General features: G+C 53.9%; 1 protein-coding gene across 1 annotated transcript; it reads right to left on the bottom strand.

Annotated features, from left to right (window-relative positions):
- Positions 1-270: 270 nt before the first annotated feature.
- On the bottom strand, positions 271-6974 carry CPA1 (carboxypeptidase A1). The gene is made up of 10 exons (XM_059172674.1): positions 6836-6974; positions 6278-6359; positions 5583-5816; positions 5227-5328; positions 4589-4690; positions 4294-4404; positions 3600-3690; positions 2669-2868; positions 2187-2271; positions 271-545 (listed from the first exon to the last, which is right to left on the bottom strand). Exons 1-10 carry the CDS (start codon positions 6919-6921, stop codon positions 358-360), a joined length of 1281 nt encoding a protein of 426 aa, XP_059028657.1. The 5' UTR covers positions 6922-6974; the 3' UTR covers positions 271-357.
- Between the last annotated feature and the right edge of the window lie 8295 nt (positions 6975-15269).

Genomic DNA, 15269 nt, shown 5'->3' with positions numbered 1-15269 from the left:
GGGTGCCCAGCATTTGGTTAGCAGCTGTGGCTGCACTGGCTCCCGAGGTAGGAACCAGTCGCCGTCCTGATGAGCTGAGCGCAGGGTGGTCTAATTAAAACAGATGCCACTTGGATCCAACTTCAGAGGACCTTGGAATGTAGGGGAGTTTGGGGGTCATCTAGCCCAGCCACCCACCATTCCCCTCGAGGCCTGCGGGAACTAAGCCCCTTCTGCACCAGCTTGCAAAGACAGAAACTCCGCGGACACTCCTCCACGCCAGTCCCCAGATTCTGTTCCTTGGACAATCCAACTTTATTTGTTGCTGGGGGCAGGGGCAGGCAGGGAGGAGGAAGAGGAAGGTGCCGAAGGGTCAGTTCAGTAGGGGTGCTGCAGGGTATGCTCCATGATGGTCCGGAGCGCCAGCCATGTCTCCTGGGCCGTGGGGACGATCTGGGAGGCCGGCAGCAGGAAGCCGTAGCGCCCCGTGTCCCGGAGCTCGAAGGTGAAGGAGTACTTGATGCCCTGGCTGTAGGTCCAGTCAATGGTGCTTCCACTGGCTTGGTCTGGGGCGGGAGCAGATGCCAGAGAGCAAAGTTCAATCACTTTTGACACATTAATATGGGCCCCCCCACTGGTCCAAAGCCCAGAACCTCATGCAGGGTTCATCGGAGTTAACGTCTGCTGGGGCCTGCAATTGACCAAGCCGCCTGGCTTCCTCCCAGAAGCTTCCCCAACAGCTCTAAGCTCAAGAGGCCCAAAGAGAGGGACCAGCAGAGATTCTCCTATCACAGGGGTTGCAAGAAAATTCTCGCAATTGCGAAAGCCCCACTGAATACCACCCCCCGCCCCCAGCAGCTGCTTTGGTCAAACCTCCAAATATACCAGAGTTACCCACTTGGGCAACCAGGATTTGTCCCCTTGGGGCTCTGGTCTGCAGGAGAAAGTGTAAAGAGCCAGAGGCAAAGTGAAAGCCCCCTGACTGGCATTTTGCAAGAAACTTGGCCCAGATTTGCAGTGAACAGAGGGTAATGAAGCTGTTTCAAATCGGGCCGGGGTGCAGGAGGCAGCTGCATATCAGAATGTAAGTTGACAGCACTGAAGGAAGCCAAAAAACTTTGATACAGTTTGCAACTGCTTCCAAACAGAGCCTGGAATCCAAAAGTAAGGCCAGCCTGAGTGAAGACTGGTGCCCACTCACTGGCTAACACCTGGCACCCTGAGCAGAAGGTATGTGAGGGGTGTGTACAGCCCTCTCATCTCTGTCCCTGTCCCCTGCCTCTTGTCAGCCAGCAAACCTATTGCATTCCTCAGGGCCCTAAGGGATATGGCCCCACCCCACCTGGCCCCTATGACTCTGAGCCCTCTCACCCCACTGCCATCACATGGGGCTCCTTGTTGTTCCCACTATTTCCCCAACATGCCAGTCCAGATCACAGGGTAGGGCCTTTGTTCTAGAAGATTCCTCTGCCCAGAAGTCTCTTCCCCAGATAGCCTCTTGGCTCCCTTCCTCGTTTTCCTTCAACACTTGTCCATTTTTTACTAAATGAGACCTATTCTTCTACCCACCTCCCCAACCTCCATGCCCCGTATCCCTGATTCCCCTTACCCTATTCTAGTTTCTCTTTTTGTCCCCAACTTTCACCACCTAACATACTGTATCATTTACTTCTTCATGTTTATCGTCACTCTCCTCCACTAGAATGTACAGTTCCTGAACTTCGCTTATTCCCAACTGTTTCCCAAGCACAGAAAACAAGGCATAGTAGGTGCTCAATAAAATTTGCTGACGTTATTCCATTTTGATGTAGCAGTGCTCCTCCCAGGGGCATTACAGGTACAAGTAAGCTGGGGATAGATAAGATATAAGATATCTTCTTTAAATTAAAAGGCATCGGAGGAGGAGTATGTTTTTAAGCTGAATTTCTTGGTGATACAGAAATGCCAGCAGAACCCTCCACCTCCTCCATAAAGCTGGACTTAACCTAAAACAAGGGGACAAAGGTGCTCAAAGGAGCTGACATGCTTGTCTGAAGATATCAAAGAAGGCAGAGTTCCTGTCAGAAAAGGGCCCTGCTGCCCACCGAGACACGGCCGAGAACTGTTCTCCTGGCCCATGCTCCCAGATCTAGGCACTCCTGGGCACCTCCTCCAGGAGGGACAGGACCTCAGGCAGGAAACACCCCAGAACCCATGCACCCACTTACAAATTGCTTTGATGATGCTGCCATACTTGAACTTGGTCCCATATAGAGAGGCGAGGGCAGTCACAGCAGACTTGGCCAGCTGATCCTGGAGAAAATGCCAAGCGATAGCAGCTGTTATGGCCAGCAACAACAGGCCAGAACAGCAGGGCCATGGTAGCCCAACTTTTAGCTGGGAAGTAGCCCAACAGAGCTCAGGATTTCGGCAGCCCCATAGCCCTCTAACCCGGTGGGATGTCTGGCTAGCACTTCAGTCTCTGCCCTTTGGTCACACTGCAGCTCCAGACTGAACTTCTGGTACCAGCTCCAAGTCTAGCCCTACCCCCTGCTCGGTCATGTGACTGGAGTGACTCAACCCCTCTGTGCCTCAGTTTCCCAGGCAGAAAATGAGGCTAGTCTGCCTTGCAGGTCTTCCTAAGCCATCAGGGCTCCATGGAAGAAAGGGGTGCTAGGCACCGGAGGGCAAGCAGGGGATGGGCACACACCAGCTCATCCCGGTCGGGGGCTGCCTCTGCTTTGTAGCCGTAGGGATACAGGAGGAGCTGGGAGTAGCTGTGGATGGAGATGAAGGCCTTGATGTTGCCGTGGTTCTTCACAAAGTCCACGATGGACTTGACCTCCACTTCGGAATTGGCAAACTTGCCATGGTAAGTCTCCGAGCACGGGTTGCTGCTGGCTCCAGCCACTGTAAGAGAGGAAGGGGGTTAGCTGGCGTTCCTTACGGCCCAGCAGCGTGGCGTCCACAACCTCAAGTTCTCTGCATGGAAGTAGGAACGAGGCGGAAAGCAGGAGGGCTCACCCACACTCTGGGATTAAGGAAAGACCAAAGGCCTTTTATAACCTGGGGGTCCTCCCTCCCTCCCCAGCCAGGCATAGGTAACACGGGCAGAACCTCCTTCCCTGGGAGGGTCTCAAACAAGACCCATTTTTTTTTTTTCCTTAAGATCTTATTTATTTGACAGAGAGAGAGAGAGAGCAAGCATAAGCAGGGGGAGCCACGAGGGAGAGAGAGAAGCAGGCTCTCCACTGAGCATGGAGCCCAACGTGACTGACACCCGGCTCAATCCGAGGACCCCAGGATCATGACTTGAGCCAAAGGCAGATGCCTAACCAACGGAGCCACCCAGGCGCCCCAAGACCCATTCTTGTAGTGAAGGGACCACAGAGAGAAGGAGTTAAAGTTATCCTAGAAAAGCCCTACATGGGTTTCAGGCCTTAATTCCATTGAGGGAAGATTTGTTTCTAGAAACAAGGTGCAAGAAAATCTCACTGAGTCTCAGAGGAGACGCTGATATTCCCCCCCTCAACTCCGCCCTCACTGCTGGGGCAGGAAAGAGGCGGGGGAAACAGGACACAGGAGGGTAAGGAGCCGCTCTGGGTTTCCCATCCCTGCTTCCAAATTCCATGGGGCCTTACTCCCAAAGCCAGCATCCCAGTTCCGGTTGGGGTCCACTCCAACACAGGAGGAGCCCGCCGTGAGGGACCGAGTCTTGCGCCACATGCGATTCTGGGGAAGGAATTAGACATTTGTCTGTCATCGTCTATAGCAGAGGTGTGGACACAGCATGTGTCAGAAAGCCCTTTCCATGGCTTGTCAGGACGGTCTGCCAAGGAGGCTCTTGGTGGGCAGAGGACAGTGGCTACAGTAGACGGCATTTGGCCAGAGGGTTCTACCTGTGGGAAGGAAGGCACCAGGTGCACCCCCCGCCCCCCCCCCCTGGATTGGAAGCGTGATATACCCGCCATAAAATAACATGAAGCTAGGAAAGAAGGTCCAGGGCAGTGGGTCTCCCCCAGGGACAATACCAGGACATTTGGCAAAGTCTGAAGACATTTTTGGCTCTCTCAATGGAGGGGTTGCTCCTAGTGTTTCCTGAGTCTTAGGTCGGGTTGTTGCTAAACACTTTGCATGCTCAGGACAGCCCCCCACACAAAGAACTCTCTGCCCCAAGTTTCCAGAATGCCAAGGATGAGAGCCCTGGTCTGGGAGGACAAGGCTATCTGCCCCTCCCTTGACTGCTGGGGGTTGAGATTTGGGGTGAGTAGTTCATGGGGCTCAGAGGCCAGAGGCCCACCCTGTTGCCCCCCGAGAATGGGACAAGGCCTGTACCTTGCTGTGGGTGAAGGCAAAACCATCAGGGTTGGTGACAATCTCCAGGAGGATATCCATGGAGTCAAGAATGGCGGTGAGAGTGGAGTCCTGGCCATAGTCCTGTGTGATCTGGTGGGGAGTTCGGGGACAGACAGGCGGCGCGGGTCAGGCCAACTGTCCACCACGAGGAGGCAGTGAACACCTGCTCTATCTGCCTCACTGCTTCCGGGTGAGCTGGGGAGGCCAGGGCTCCTGCGGGCCTCTTGACCACAGCTCCACCAGGCCAGGACCCCACTCAGTGCCCGAGGCTCACCTTCTTTGCAAACCAGACGCCGCTGGCCTGGGTGACCCACTCCCGGGAATGGATGCCTGTGTCGATCCAGATGGCAGGACGGTTTTCTCCCCCAGTGCTGAACTGGACAAGAAGAACGGAGAGATGCTGCTAGGGTCCTGTCTTGGCTCCTTGAAGGGGAGCAAACCCCGGCCCGGAGGCCCTCTGCTCCCCGGGTATGTCAGGTGGAGGCCCCGTGTGTGGGGCCGTCACTCCGGTGAGTTGTGGGGCTGGGCGTGGGGGTGTCAGGACAGGAATCCAGCAGGACGCGGCCTCCAGCCTTCATACCAGCCTTGGGGCGAATAGACCTCAGCCGGCACTCTGGGCCCTGCCCCCTTCTGCTGCCCATACACAGTCCTCTGTGGGGTATCCCAAACAAAATGTTTTCTCTGGACTCCCCTGACGCTGGGTTACTTCCCGCAATGTAACACTTGATTGAAAATACGTGGGACCCTTAACATTTTAAGAACTGGGTGTGCACAGGTATGCCTACAGCTAGACCAGCATAGAAATTCTGTCCTTCCCCAATGTCCACATGGGGTGTTCATGTCATGGGGAGTTCTCCGTGACCGTGGCTCACCACACGGGTGGATGCCCGTTCTCAAGCAGGTGCCTGTTACCTTCAGCACGTAGATGGGACGCCCTTCGTAGCTGTTGCCAATCTGGAGCTTGCTGACCAGCTGCGGGTGCTCGGCCACCAGCATATCCATGAAGCCATAGATCTGAGAGGGGAGAGAAGGGGAGGCCAGCTGGAGCGGCTGCCAGGCACCTGGCTGCCTCCTGGACGGAGTGACCCCATTAGCCCGCCAGCTGCAGGCCCGACCATCTCGGGGACCCACCGCCCCGGGCCCCCCGCCACCCTCCCCGCAGGGCCGCCTGGAGACCCAGCAGGTGCCACGCCCACCCAGGTGGGCCCCGTTCTGCCAGCCTGAAGCAGAGCTCGGTGCTTGTGCTGAGTGACCCAGGGCTCCCTCACCTCCTCCAGGGTGTGGTAGGTGGCATAGTTGAAGGTGTCTGAGGAGCGGGCCCGGGCCTGGAAGGCGAACATCTGCTCCTGCTCCTCGTCCAGCAGAGCCTGCACGTCCTCAATCATGGTCGTGTACCCGATGCCGTGGGCCTCCAGGAAGATTTTGACAGCCTGGATGCTGCGGAAGGGCACTCGGACGTCGATGGGGGAGCCAGGCTGGGCAGGGCCCCGCCAGAAGTCCAGCTGGGGGGGGGGGGGGACGAGAGCAGGCATGGTCATGGCGAGCTGGGGAGGGGTCCACCCGGGAGGGGAGGTTGGGCCAGAATGTCCCCTATGACTGTGGCTGCGGCATGGCTGTTAAGGGCAGGGGACGAAAGGGGAAACTGCGGGCATCAGACGGAGTCCACTGTGGTCAGGGAGATGGCCCGGGAAGCATGGTGGAGGGGCTTCCAGACCGCAAGACAGAAGGGCTGGAAAGGGGGCCCCCCGCTTTGTTCAGATCCTGGAATGCAGTGAGACTCTGGAACAGGGGGAGGTGGGGGCTGAGTCATTTCCTATCAGGGATCTGTCCCGTGGGTCCTTTCTGGGTGGTGAGGACAGAGGGCCCAGGACCTGGGGGCCCCAGGGAAGGGTGGTATCCTGGGGTGGATCGGCTGGCCCGAGAGGAACCAGGGAGCCTCGGGGGGGACCCCCCCCCTTCTGACCTGCAGGTGCTCCAGGTCCTCCAGCTCCTTCACCTTCTCTACCTGGGCTGCATCGGCAGTGGAGAGTCGGAGCACCTGGTGCCTGGGCGGAGCGGGAAGGAAGATGAAGGGCCTGAGCCTCTGGGACTGGCCATTCACCCTCCCCAGGTGGGAGGCGGGGGGCGTGGAGCAGCCTGGAATCCCCAGGCTGGGCTCCGATCCTCTGGCTGAGCGGGAGAAAGCATGAAGGGTCTTAGCAATGCAGGGCCTAGGATCCTTGGAACCTTCTGGACACAGCTGCTATCCTTATCCCGGTTTAGACTCTCTTTTTCTCTCCAAAGCTAGCCAGGCTTCCTCCCACCTCCTCTCCTAAAAACTCCTTCAAGCTCGGATTTCTTCGTGAGGGCCCAGGCCCCTTCTCAGCCCAGGCCCCTGGTCAGCCTGCCCTCCCGGGGTGTATGAGTCTGTGCCTCTCTGGAGTCTTCCCACAAGTCAGCCCATCTGTCACCTCCAGATGCTGGCCCGGGGCTGAGTCCTCCCTTCTCCTGCGTGAGCACCCTCTTCTCGCCATCCTCTTACCCCGAAAAGTCCTCTTTGCCAAGCACAGCCCCTAGCAACACACTCAAAACCAGCAGCCCCCTCATGCTGCAGCCAACTGGGAACATCAACTGAGTCTCAGAGAAGGTCCTGGGGCCTTTTAAACTCTCCCAGGTCAGATGTCTTCTGGCCATGCCCAAGGCTAGTCTTCCCGCTGGCACCTGGGCTGAGTCCCACGGTGGGGGACGGACGGGAGTCCTGAGCTCTGACACCTTATCACCCTCCCTGATAAAGTGGCAGGGAACTGGGCAGCTGGGGAGATAAGCTAGGCCTCAAGCCCTTGGCTGTGAAGTGCTCACCTGGGCCTGAGGGTCAGCTGGGGCCTGAGGCTTCCCAGCTGGGCCCTGGCTTGCCCATTGCCCCAGGTCTGCACCTCAGGCCCTGCACCTGGGCCTCAGTCCTGTTTACCGACCGGGCAGTGGAGAAGGAGCCAGGATTCCACAGCGGCCACACCAGCTGGAGCCTCACAGGAGGTGTCCCCTTCCCCCATGTTCCTAAGTGCCAGCCCCTCTGTTCCTGTGGCAGAGTAAGGTGGGGCTCTCTGCCCCCACCCCGCTCCCGCATCTGCTGGCTTGGTCCGGGGCTGCCCCTCCCTGGGGCTAGGCACATTGCCTTCTGGGGTACGGCCCCGGCCCCCTGAAGGGCGCTTCCCAGCCTCACTCCTCCCAGCCTCGATGGTCTTGTGGGCAGCCAGAGCAGCAGCAGTTGGGGCAGGAACCTGACTCTCGCCTGTGTTGGCCCCCACCCCCACTGCTCTAGGGCTCAGGATCAGGGCTCCCCTTGATGGGAACGACAACCAGATGTCATCTGAGTAGAAAGCGTGGTGGTGGGAAGCAGGGCCAGACCCGTGTTGGGACTGCACAGTGTCCAGCAGAAAGTGGAACTCACAGGGGGGAATTGATTCTGGCTCTGGACGCTGATCTCACCGCGGAAACATCTCACACAAATCCGCCCTAATCCACAGGGGCCCCCAGGGGCTACCCAGCACCGTCTGGGGGCCCTGCTCTATGTCAGGGCCTCAGGCTTGGACACTGACAACAGCCAAGGTGGCGCTTTCTGGTTTCCATCTGTTCCCTCCGCTTCCCTATCCTACCCCCTACCTGGCCAGTCCCCACTCTGTCCTGAGCCCAGGTCCAAGCAGACAATAGCACACTGGACACCCCCACCTCCCGCCCCAGCAGATGTGGAGACTCCATGAAGACTGTTTCTTTCCTCTCCAGCCACCTTGCCTGACCTCCAGGCCCCAGACAAGACCTACTTCCTCCCTGAAGCTTCCTCTGGCTTCTTTCTCCAGTATTTGCCCCTTCTCTGAATGCTAACCCCCTTGCGTATTCATTCTTCAGGCCAAGCACTGTGCTCTCCCCTGCGATGATGCCCAAGGCACATCGCCCCTGATCTCAGCGAACTCACAGTGTAGTGGAGGCAACAGAGATAACCAACTAACTTGTGTTCTCTTGGGGTCCTCCAAGAAGCTGTCTCCAAGACAGGATTGGACATGCAGGAGAGTCGTGGGGAGAACTGCCCGTGAAGGATAAAGGAGAGAGAACAAGAGAAAGCAGGAGAGCCTTCACACCAAGCTATGGGGCTGAGCCCTGAGAGAAGAGGCGGGGAAGGAAGGGGAGGGGGGTTGGGGAGAGAGGAGGGAAGAGATGGGGAAGGAAAAGGGGAGAAGAGGGGAAGGAGAGAGGAAGCAAGAGGTGGAGGAGAGGAGATTGGGCAGGAGAAGCTCAGACAGGAGCCATTCTGAGAACCTTGTGGCCAGGCTGACACAAAATCTTTGAGTCAGGGGAGTCCTGCGTCCCACAGGAACGCCAGTCAATGGCTAGGGTCAGCCTGTGGGATATGTGGCCACATCACAAGATGGGGGTGAGGCCCTCGGTCAATTCGGCTCCCACTGACTTGTCTCTGATCTCAGAGAGCCCAAGGACTCATGTGGAAGACAGAAGTAACCAACCAACGTGTCGGTTCTCCAACAGGTCTTACAAGAAGCCATCACCGAGACAGAATTACATGAACCAAGGACCCACTGGGGATGCCTTCCTCCCTGTGGGAGACCTGAGTGGGGCATTTTTCTCTGCTGTGCGTGAGAAGTCCCTGGAGGGCTGCGGACTCCAGGCTATGGGTCCATACTCGGCATCCAGGGAAGACTTTACCAAGAAAGTGACATTTGACCTGAGTCTTAATGACAGGATTTTACCAGACACAGAAAGGAATGGGTGTTTCATGACTCCAGGCAGTGCTTGAACACACTCTCATTTACTCCTCCTTAATGTGTGTCTCCCCAGTGAGACTGGAAGTTTCCTTGGACCAGGAACTGTGTTTTAGCCATCCCTCATATTCTCCCTCAACTCTTAGTGCCCTACAGTGTTCTCGTGTTTTCCAGTATGTCCCCCAGCAAGAAGAAAGGTTCTGTAGACCCTTTCTTCAGTTTGCATTATAAAAAAAATATTTCTTTCTATGTTTCTAAATCTAAAGGTATCCTATACGTTTCATGCACACTACACATGTTGGGGGTGTTGGGTATTTCTTGAGCTTTCTGTGAATTCCTTCCAGAAAAGACAAGTCCACTGGTGGAAGGGCGATGATGGGGCCTGTGGGGAGAGGGTCAGCCCCACCAAGCAGGCCTTTTGAAGCATCTAGCCAGCAACCTAAGGTGGCCAAGAGTCACATAATCTATTTTCTTGCAAGTTTGGAAAAGATTAACTCAATGCTGCAAGTTAAAATTAGGGGCAGTACTGGCAGGAAGCTAAAAACACAACAGGAGAGGACTCTGGGTCTCAGGTGGAGGCTAGGCCTAATTCCCTGGCTCCCTCCAAAGCCCCTCAGGAAGCCGAAAATAGTCTCTTCATGAAGACTATCTGCTAGAATGGAACCAGGAGCAGAAGGCCACGGCTCTGCCTTTCCATGGGAGCTTCTTTCACATTGGTCCGAAGCAGGAGCAAAGATGGAGGCCATTATGTGGAAAACAGGGGGTATATGAAGAACATCAGGACCTAGTAGCATAAGAAATAAGCCACCAGCCTGGCATTCAGAGTCAAGGAAAGGGCACTGGTCAAAGGACTGAATGCAAACAGAGGAAGGCCTGCTGTAGCCACATAGAGTAGAGTCCAGTGTCCCACCCTTCTTCCTCGAGGAACAAACCTAGATTCGGTGCAGGTATCACCCCTCAGGAAAGTCACCCCCTTCCCAGCTCAGAGATAAATTCCAAGATTGGCTTAAGACAATTGAGGAATCCCATTGTCTTTTGCAAGTAATTGATTTAGGGGTAGGCATTTGACCCAGTTTGGCCAATGAGACATGAAGGGAAGCAAGCAAGGAAGTTTCTAGAAAATGTTTTTTCCACACTTGAGAAGGAGACAACTTTCCCCGGTTGTGAAGTCTGTTGCCTCACCTTTGGACTATATAATATGAAAGAATATATGTTTCTTTTTTATTAACTGTAAAAAGCACTAAGTCTGAACAAAGCATTCTAAGTGATGCCCTTGCTAAGCTTTTATTATGCTTTTTAAGATTTTATTTATTTTTTTAAGAGAAAAAGAAACTGGGAGCCATGGGGTTGGGGGCAGAGCAAAGGGAGAGGGACAAGCAAACTCTACACCAAGCACAGAACCCAATGTGAGGCTCCATTCCACAACCACATCATGACTTAACCCAAAATCAAGAGTCAGACTCCCAACCAACTGAGCGAGCCACCCAGGCACCCCCTTACTAAGCTTTTAAAGTGCTTGTGTTGTGAGAGGACAATACAATTTTAGCCTAGGGGAGACTTTATGAGAAAAGTGCATCCTTCTCCCTCTGAGCAGACAGTCCCTCATCCTCTCAGCAGAATGCTTTTGTGCAGTGCACAACTTGGACAAATATTCATGGCAGCCCTGTTGCCAGAGAGTGCCCAGGCATGGTAAACAGAGTTTCTAAGACAATGCTTAAAGGTCCCTAAACTAAAACCTAGAAAAAGGTTTGTTAAAAAGGCAGGAAAGTCAGTCCATGTCCATATTAGGAATCAAAGGAGGCCAATGGAGAAGGGATATCCTTGCAGATAGCACACATGGGCACAGTCAAAATGGTCAAATTTTGACTGGATGACAGCTGCATGAGATTTCAGCTGTCTCGCTTTGGCAAGTGTGTTTAATGCTATCTGGGGTACAGTTGTGCATATGGAAAGAGAAGTCTGTGAGAACCTGAGGCAGCGAGGTGGTGGACTATAATGGCCATCTCCTCATTTTGCCTGCCCAGCACCCTCCTCCTTTTGATAAATAACACCTCTGTCTTCCCCTGGGCCCACTCTTCCCAACTCTGAGGACAGGTGACTCGGCTGTCCCCACCCCCACCGTAGCTCTGGAGATGAGCCAACTAATTCTATTTCTTACCCCTCTGGCTTTATCAAGTTGGCTTTCTGTCACGTGTGCCTGAAGAAAGTACACAGCTCACACAGAGACATTCTCCAACTTCAGGAGAGAGCAAAACGGGGGAGGGAATGCTGTCCAGGAGTAGATGGCCACAAAACCCATTATATCATTCAGGGAGGTCACTGCGCATCCCGGAGCCTCAGTTTCCTTCACAATTCTGTCCTACAGAATGTGGACAGAATGATCTCTTCCAGCAGTGACACATTATGATTCTAGGACATTTGTATATTTTACCCCCAAACAAATCACAGAATACAAAGAGCCTTCCCCAGGTTTGTGGGCAGATCAGAGTAGAGCCACGGGGGCCCTGGGGCTTGTGATGGGTGAGTGTTCCCAGGAGCCCGCGGGTTGAGAGGGGCCCCTGACGGCTGAGGCTGTGGTGGGAGGTTGCAGGCTCTGGGGGCTTCCTGGAAGGCTGGGTGGGGGTGGGGGGGAGGTCCTGACAGCAGCCTCCTTGAGCTTTTCTTTCATTAATTGGGTGCCCGGTAGAGGCTATTGTTTGTTTGCTTGGAAGTTGCAAAACTATTCCTTTAAAGGGGCTGCTGGGGCTTATGTCCGGAAAGGAGGTAGAATTTGTAACCTGAAGAGAGAAACACTCCAGTGGGCCTTTAGGAAATGTCAAGTCAGAGCCCAAGTCTCAGAACAGAGACGGAAGAGAGAAGATCTAAGCAGGAATGTCCCATAATGTAGAAGAGGAAATGGGGGAGGGGAGAAGCAATGTGGGAACAGGCAGAAGGCCAAGGAGAGTGAAGGCTGTAGGAAGGGGTTGTCTCACAAAGGGACCTAGGCTGACTCCAAAGCCAGCTTCCTGCGGAAGTGATTTACTTTCTACATTGTATTTCCCTCCTGTATCCCCAAATAAAAATTAGTGAAATGTTACCTTGAGGTCTTAGCTAGGCACTGGGGACGTTGAGGGAGGTGGATGGAAGGAAGGGAGGGTGGATGGGGAGCCACAGAGTGTGGCAAAGCTGGTTAGGCGGCCAACGGCAGACCCGGGGCTGGGGGGCAAGCGCCAGAGGCGACCGAGGGACAAGCCAAAAGAATGGATTTGCAGACATGATATCATTCCCAAGGATGATCCCAGATGCTTGGGACAGGAGAACATTCGAAGGCCAAACAGGTTAAAGTTGTCCTTCAGGACACCCCCGTCCCCAGAAGAACATGACATGCCCCCCTGCAACCCAAACTCAAGATGTGGTGTGACTTTGATGAAGTCCCAGAACCTAAGTCAGGTTCGGTGGGGTGCGGAGGTTCGGAGCCGACGACTAAAGAAAGAATTCTTAAGACGTCGTTGGTGCAAAAGGTGATTTATTAGAGCACGGGGACAGGGCCCGTGGGCAGGCGGAGATGCGGCTGCCCCGGGTTGTGAAGGTGGGCATGTTATATACCCCGCGGTTGGGGGGAGGTGGTGAAGGGATGGGAGATTTCAGCAGAGTTCTCACATGTTAAGGAGGACCTACAAGGTGCCGGGGTGGGGTGGTGGGGTCCTTGCCCTTATGGCTTGATCAATGTCGTCTTTAGGTCAGGCACTAGCATCAAGATAGTTGGGAGATTCTTGGTGGGGTGTTATGATCCTGCTATCATTTACATTCCCTTCTACCTCAGTCTCCTCCAGTTTATGGTGGGGAGGGAGACATTAGGGCTTCAGGAACTGAGAGTTATTTGCCTCTGGAAATTTGTGCTATTGATAAGGTAACCTCCCTGTTTGTAGATCTCTAGGACATCTGTAGAGCACGGGAGATTCCTGTCCTGCAGGGTTGCGATCCCTGCAAGTGAACTATTTATCGTTTTATGGCAGTCAGGGGTGCCTGAGGAATGCTACACATATGGAGGGGAGCGGGTGAAGAGGGGGTGCAAGGCGCCAGCTTTTGCTTTGTCCTCAGCCAGCCTCCTGCTCCCTCCTCAACTTCACCAGAGGGTGAGGCCCTGACAGGCTAACCATCCCTAGATTCCCTCCACCCGTAGTCAGCGGCTGTCCGGGCCATCTTATTTTTCTGAAGAAGCTTTTTTAAATTTAATTTTATGTTTTCGGTAAAGTCATTTTCTCTCCGGGCCTGTCTGGGGCGGTCAGAGGGGAGACGCAGGAGGGAGGGGGGGCTGGGGTGGAGGCAGCTAACGGCTCCTCACTGGACTCCCTGGCCCCCGGCCGCGCGTCCATCACTCTCAGCCTCTGCCGCCCGCCTGCCCTCACACAGGACTCTTTCAGGTTCCAAACCGCCCGCCTGGCTTGTTTTTTTAAGAAAGCAATAACCGCAACACATTCACTGTGGCTCTTTATAGCTTTCCATATGTATAATCACTCTTTCTCTCTTCAGTTTTTCCAATGTTTTTTTTTCTTTTAAATAAATGCTCATAAATTTTACTGGTGAAAAGGATGAAAAAACATACCTAAAAAGAGCAGTTTGTTGGAAAGGGAAAGGAAAAAAAAAAAAAAAAAACCCAACCCAAGCAGAATGTAGAAAAACTGAACTCCTGTTTAGCATTATATACCTAAGAAATGAAAAACAAAAAAAGAAAAAAAAGTTCAGATTTTACGAGAAAGAGATGATTCTGTCGTATCTCTAAAACTTGCATGTTTAAGGCTTGAGCTTTTATTGGACACACTTAAACCCCTCTAGCCACCACTTTCCTGGTCTTGCTGAGGAGAGCCCCTCAGTCAGAGGAGAAAGACCCCTGGCTTTAGTCTCCTCTCAGCCGTTAGGTTCATGGAGGGCCTCACAGAAGTTCAATGATCCGGAGACCCCAGATGAGGGGTTTGGCCGGAAGCTTAAAGGGCCCTGGAAAGTTCTCTGGCTTGATGTTAAGTCAGTCACTTGTTTAACTAGAGCAAAGAAACTGACTCGGAGACCCCTTCAGACCTTCTCTCCCTTCAGAGCAGCTTCAGGAGACTGCTGGTCATCCTTCCCTACCCATTCTCCCTGTTCTCCTACCAACAGGACTCTAATTTTATTTGGGGCAGCACAGTGCTCGGCTGTAAGGTGCTTTTCCAGCTTCTGTGAGCGCCTGACACAGAGTGTCGTGGAAGTCCGTGGATGGACCAGCTTGGCCGGGGACTCCCCATTTCTGGCCCCGGCCCTTCCTGCCTGAAATACGGTCCCAGGATGGCGTCAAAGTGACGGCAGGGTAGCCAAACGGAGCAGGCCAGAGGGTCCTGGGTCTCCAGTGCATCAAGTCACATTCAGTCAGGTGGGCGGGTCTGCCCACTGCATGCGACTCAGTGTGTGAAAAAAATAAAACCCCCATCTGATTAAGCCACAGAAAAGTGGGCTTCCGTCACCTGATGCTAAACCGAAGAAAGAATCTATAAAAGGCCCAGGAGGAGAAACACTCCACAAATACTGAGTTTCTGTTGTGCACCCGACAGGAGCTGAGTGAGGCTGAATAACCCAAACATGGTCCCTACCTTCATGGGAGCAGCCAAACTAGTGGCAGAGACAAAACAACACAGAAGTCAATTATCATTGTAATCCCGGAAATACACTAAAGCCTTGTAAAAGAGGATAATAGATCCACTTCTAATGGGTGGTTCTAGGAGGACTGGTGAGGAAATTATATTGAAGAGAGAGAGAAATTTAAAAAGTGGGCCATATGGAGGAAGAGAGGAGAGAATGTTCCAGAAAAGAAGGAGCATCGTGTGTAAATGCTTCCAGCTGAGAAAGAACTGAGAGGAGGCTGGTGAGGTTGGGGCTGATGAGCAAGGTGTTCAGCCAAATTAGGAGAGGTCCCCAGGGCCAGCCATGTAGCATCTTGGGCAGTGGCAGGGTAGGGATGGGGCAGGGGGAGTTGAGTCTCTGAAGGATTTTAAAGAAAAAGCTGCCTTTCAAGACAACCCCCTTCTGTAAAGCAGTTTCAGCTCCAAATTTCCTGAGTCTATTGGCTGCACACAAGTCTTGTCAACATGGCTGTGAGAACAAGTTCCTGGCCCTTAGTCCTAAGGGGCTCTGGGCATGACGCACTGCCACTCAGTTAGCTGGATGCCCCTTAGCTACTATCCTGAGCCTGAGCTTCTT

The sequence above is a fragment of the Mustela lutreola genome, chromosome 4, assembly GCF_030435805.1.
Source record: "Mustela lutreola isolate mMusLut2 chromosome 4, mMusLut2.pri, whole genome shotgun sequence".
Classification (NCBI taxonomy): domain Eukaryota; kingdom Metazoa; phylum Chordata; class Mammalia; order Carnivora; family Mustelidae; genus Mustela; species Mustela lutreola.
Note: the sequence above shows the minus strand (reverse complement) of the source record. Positions and strands in the feature narration are given on the sequence as shown.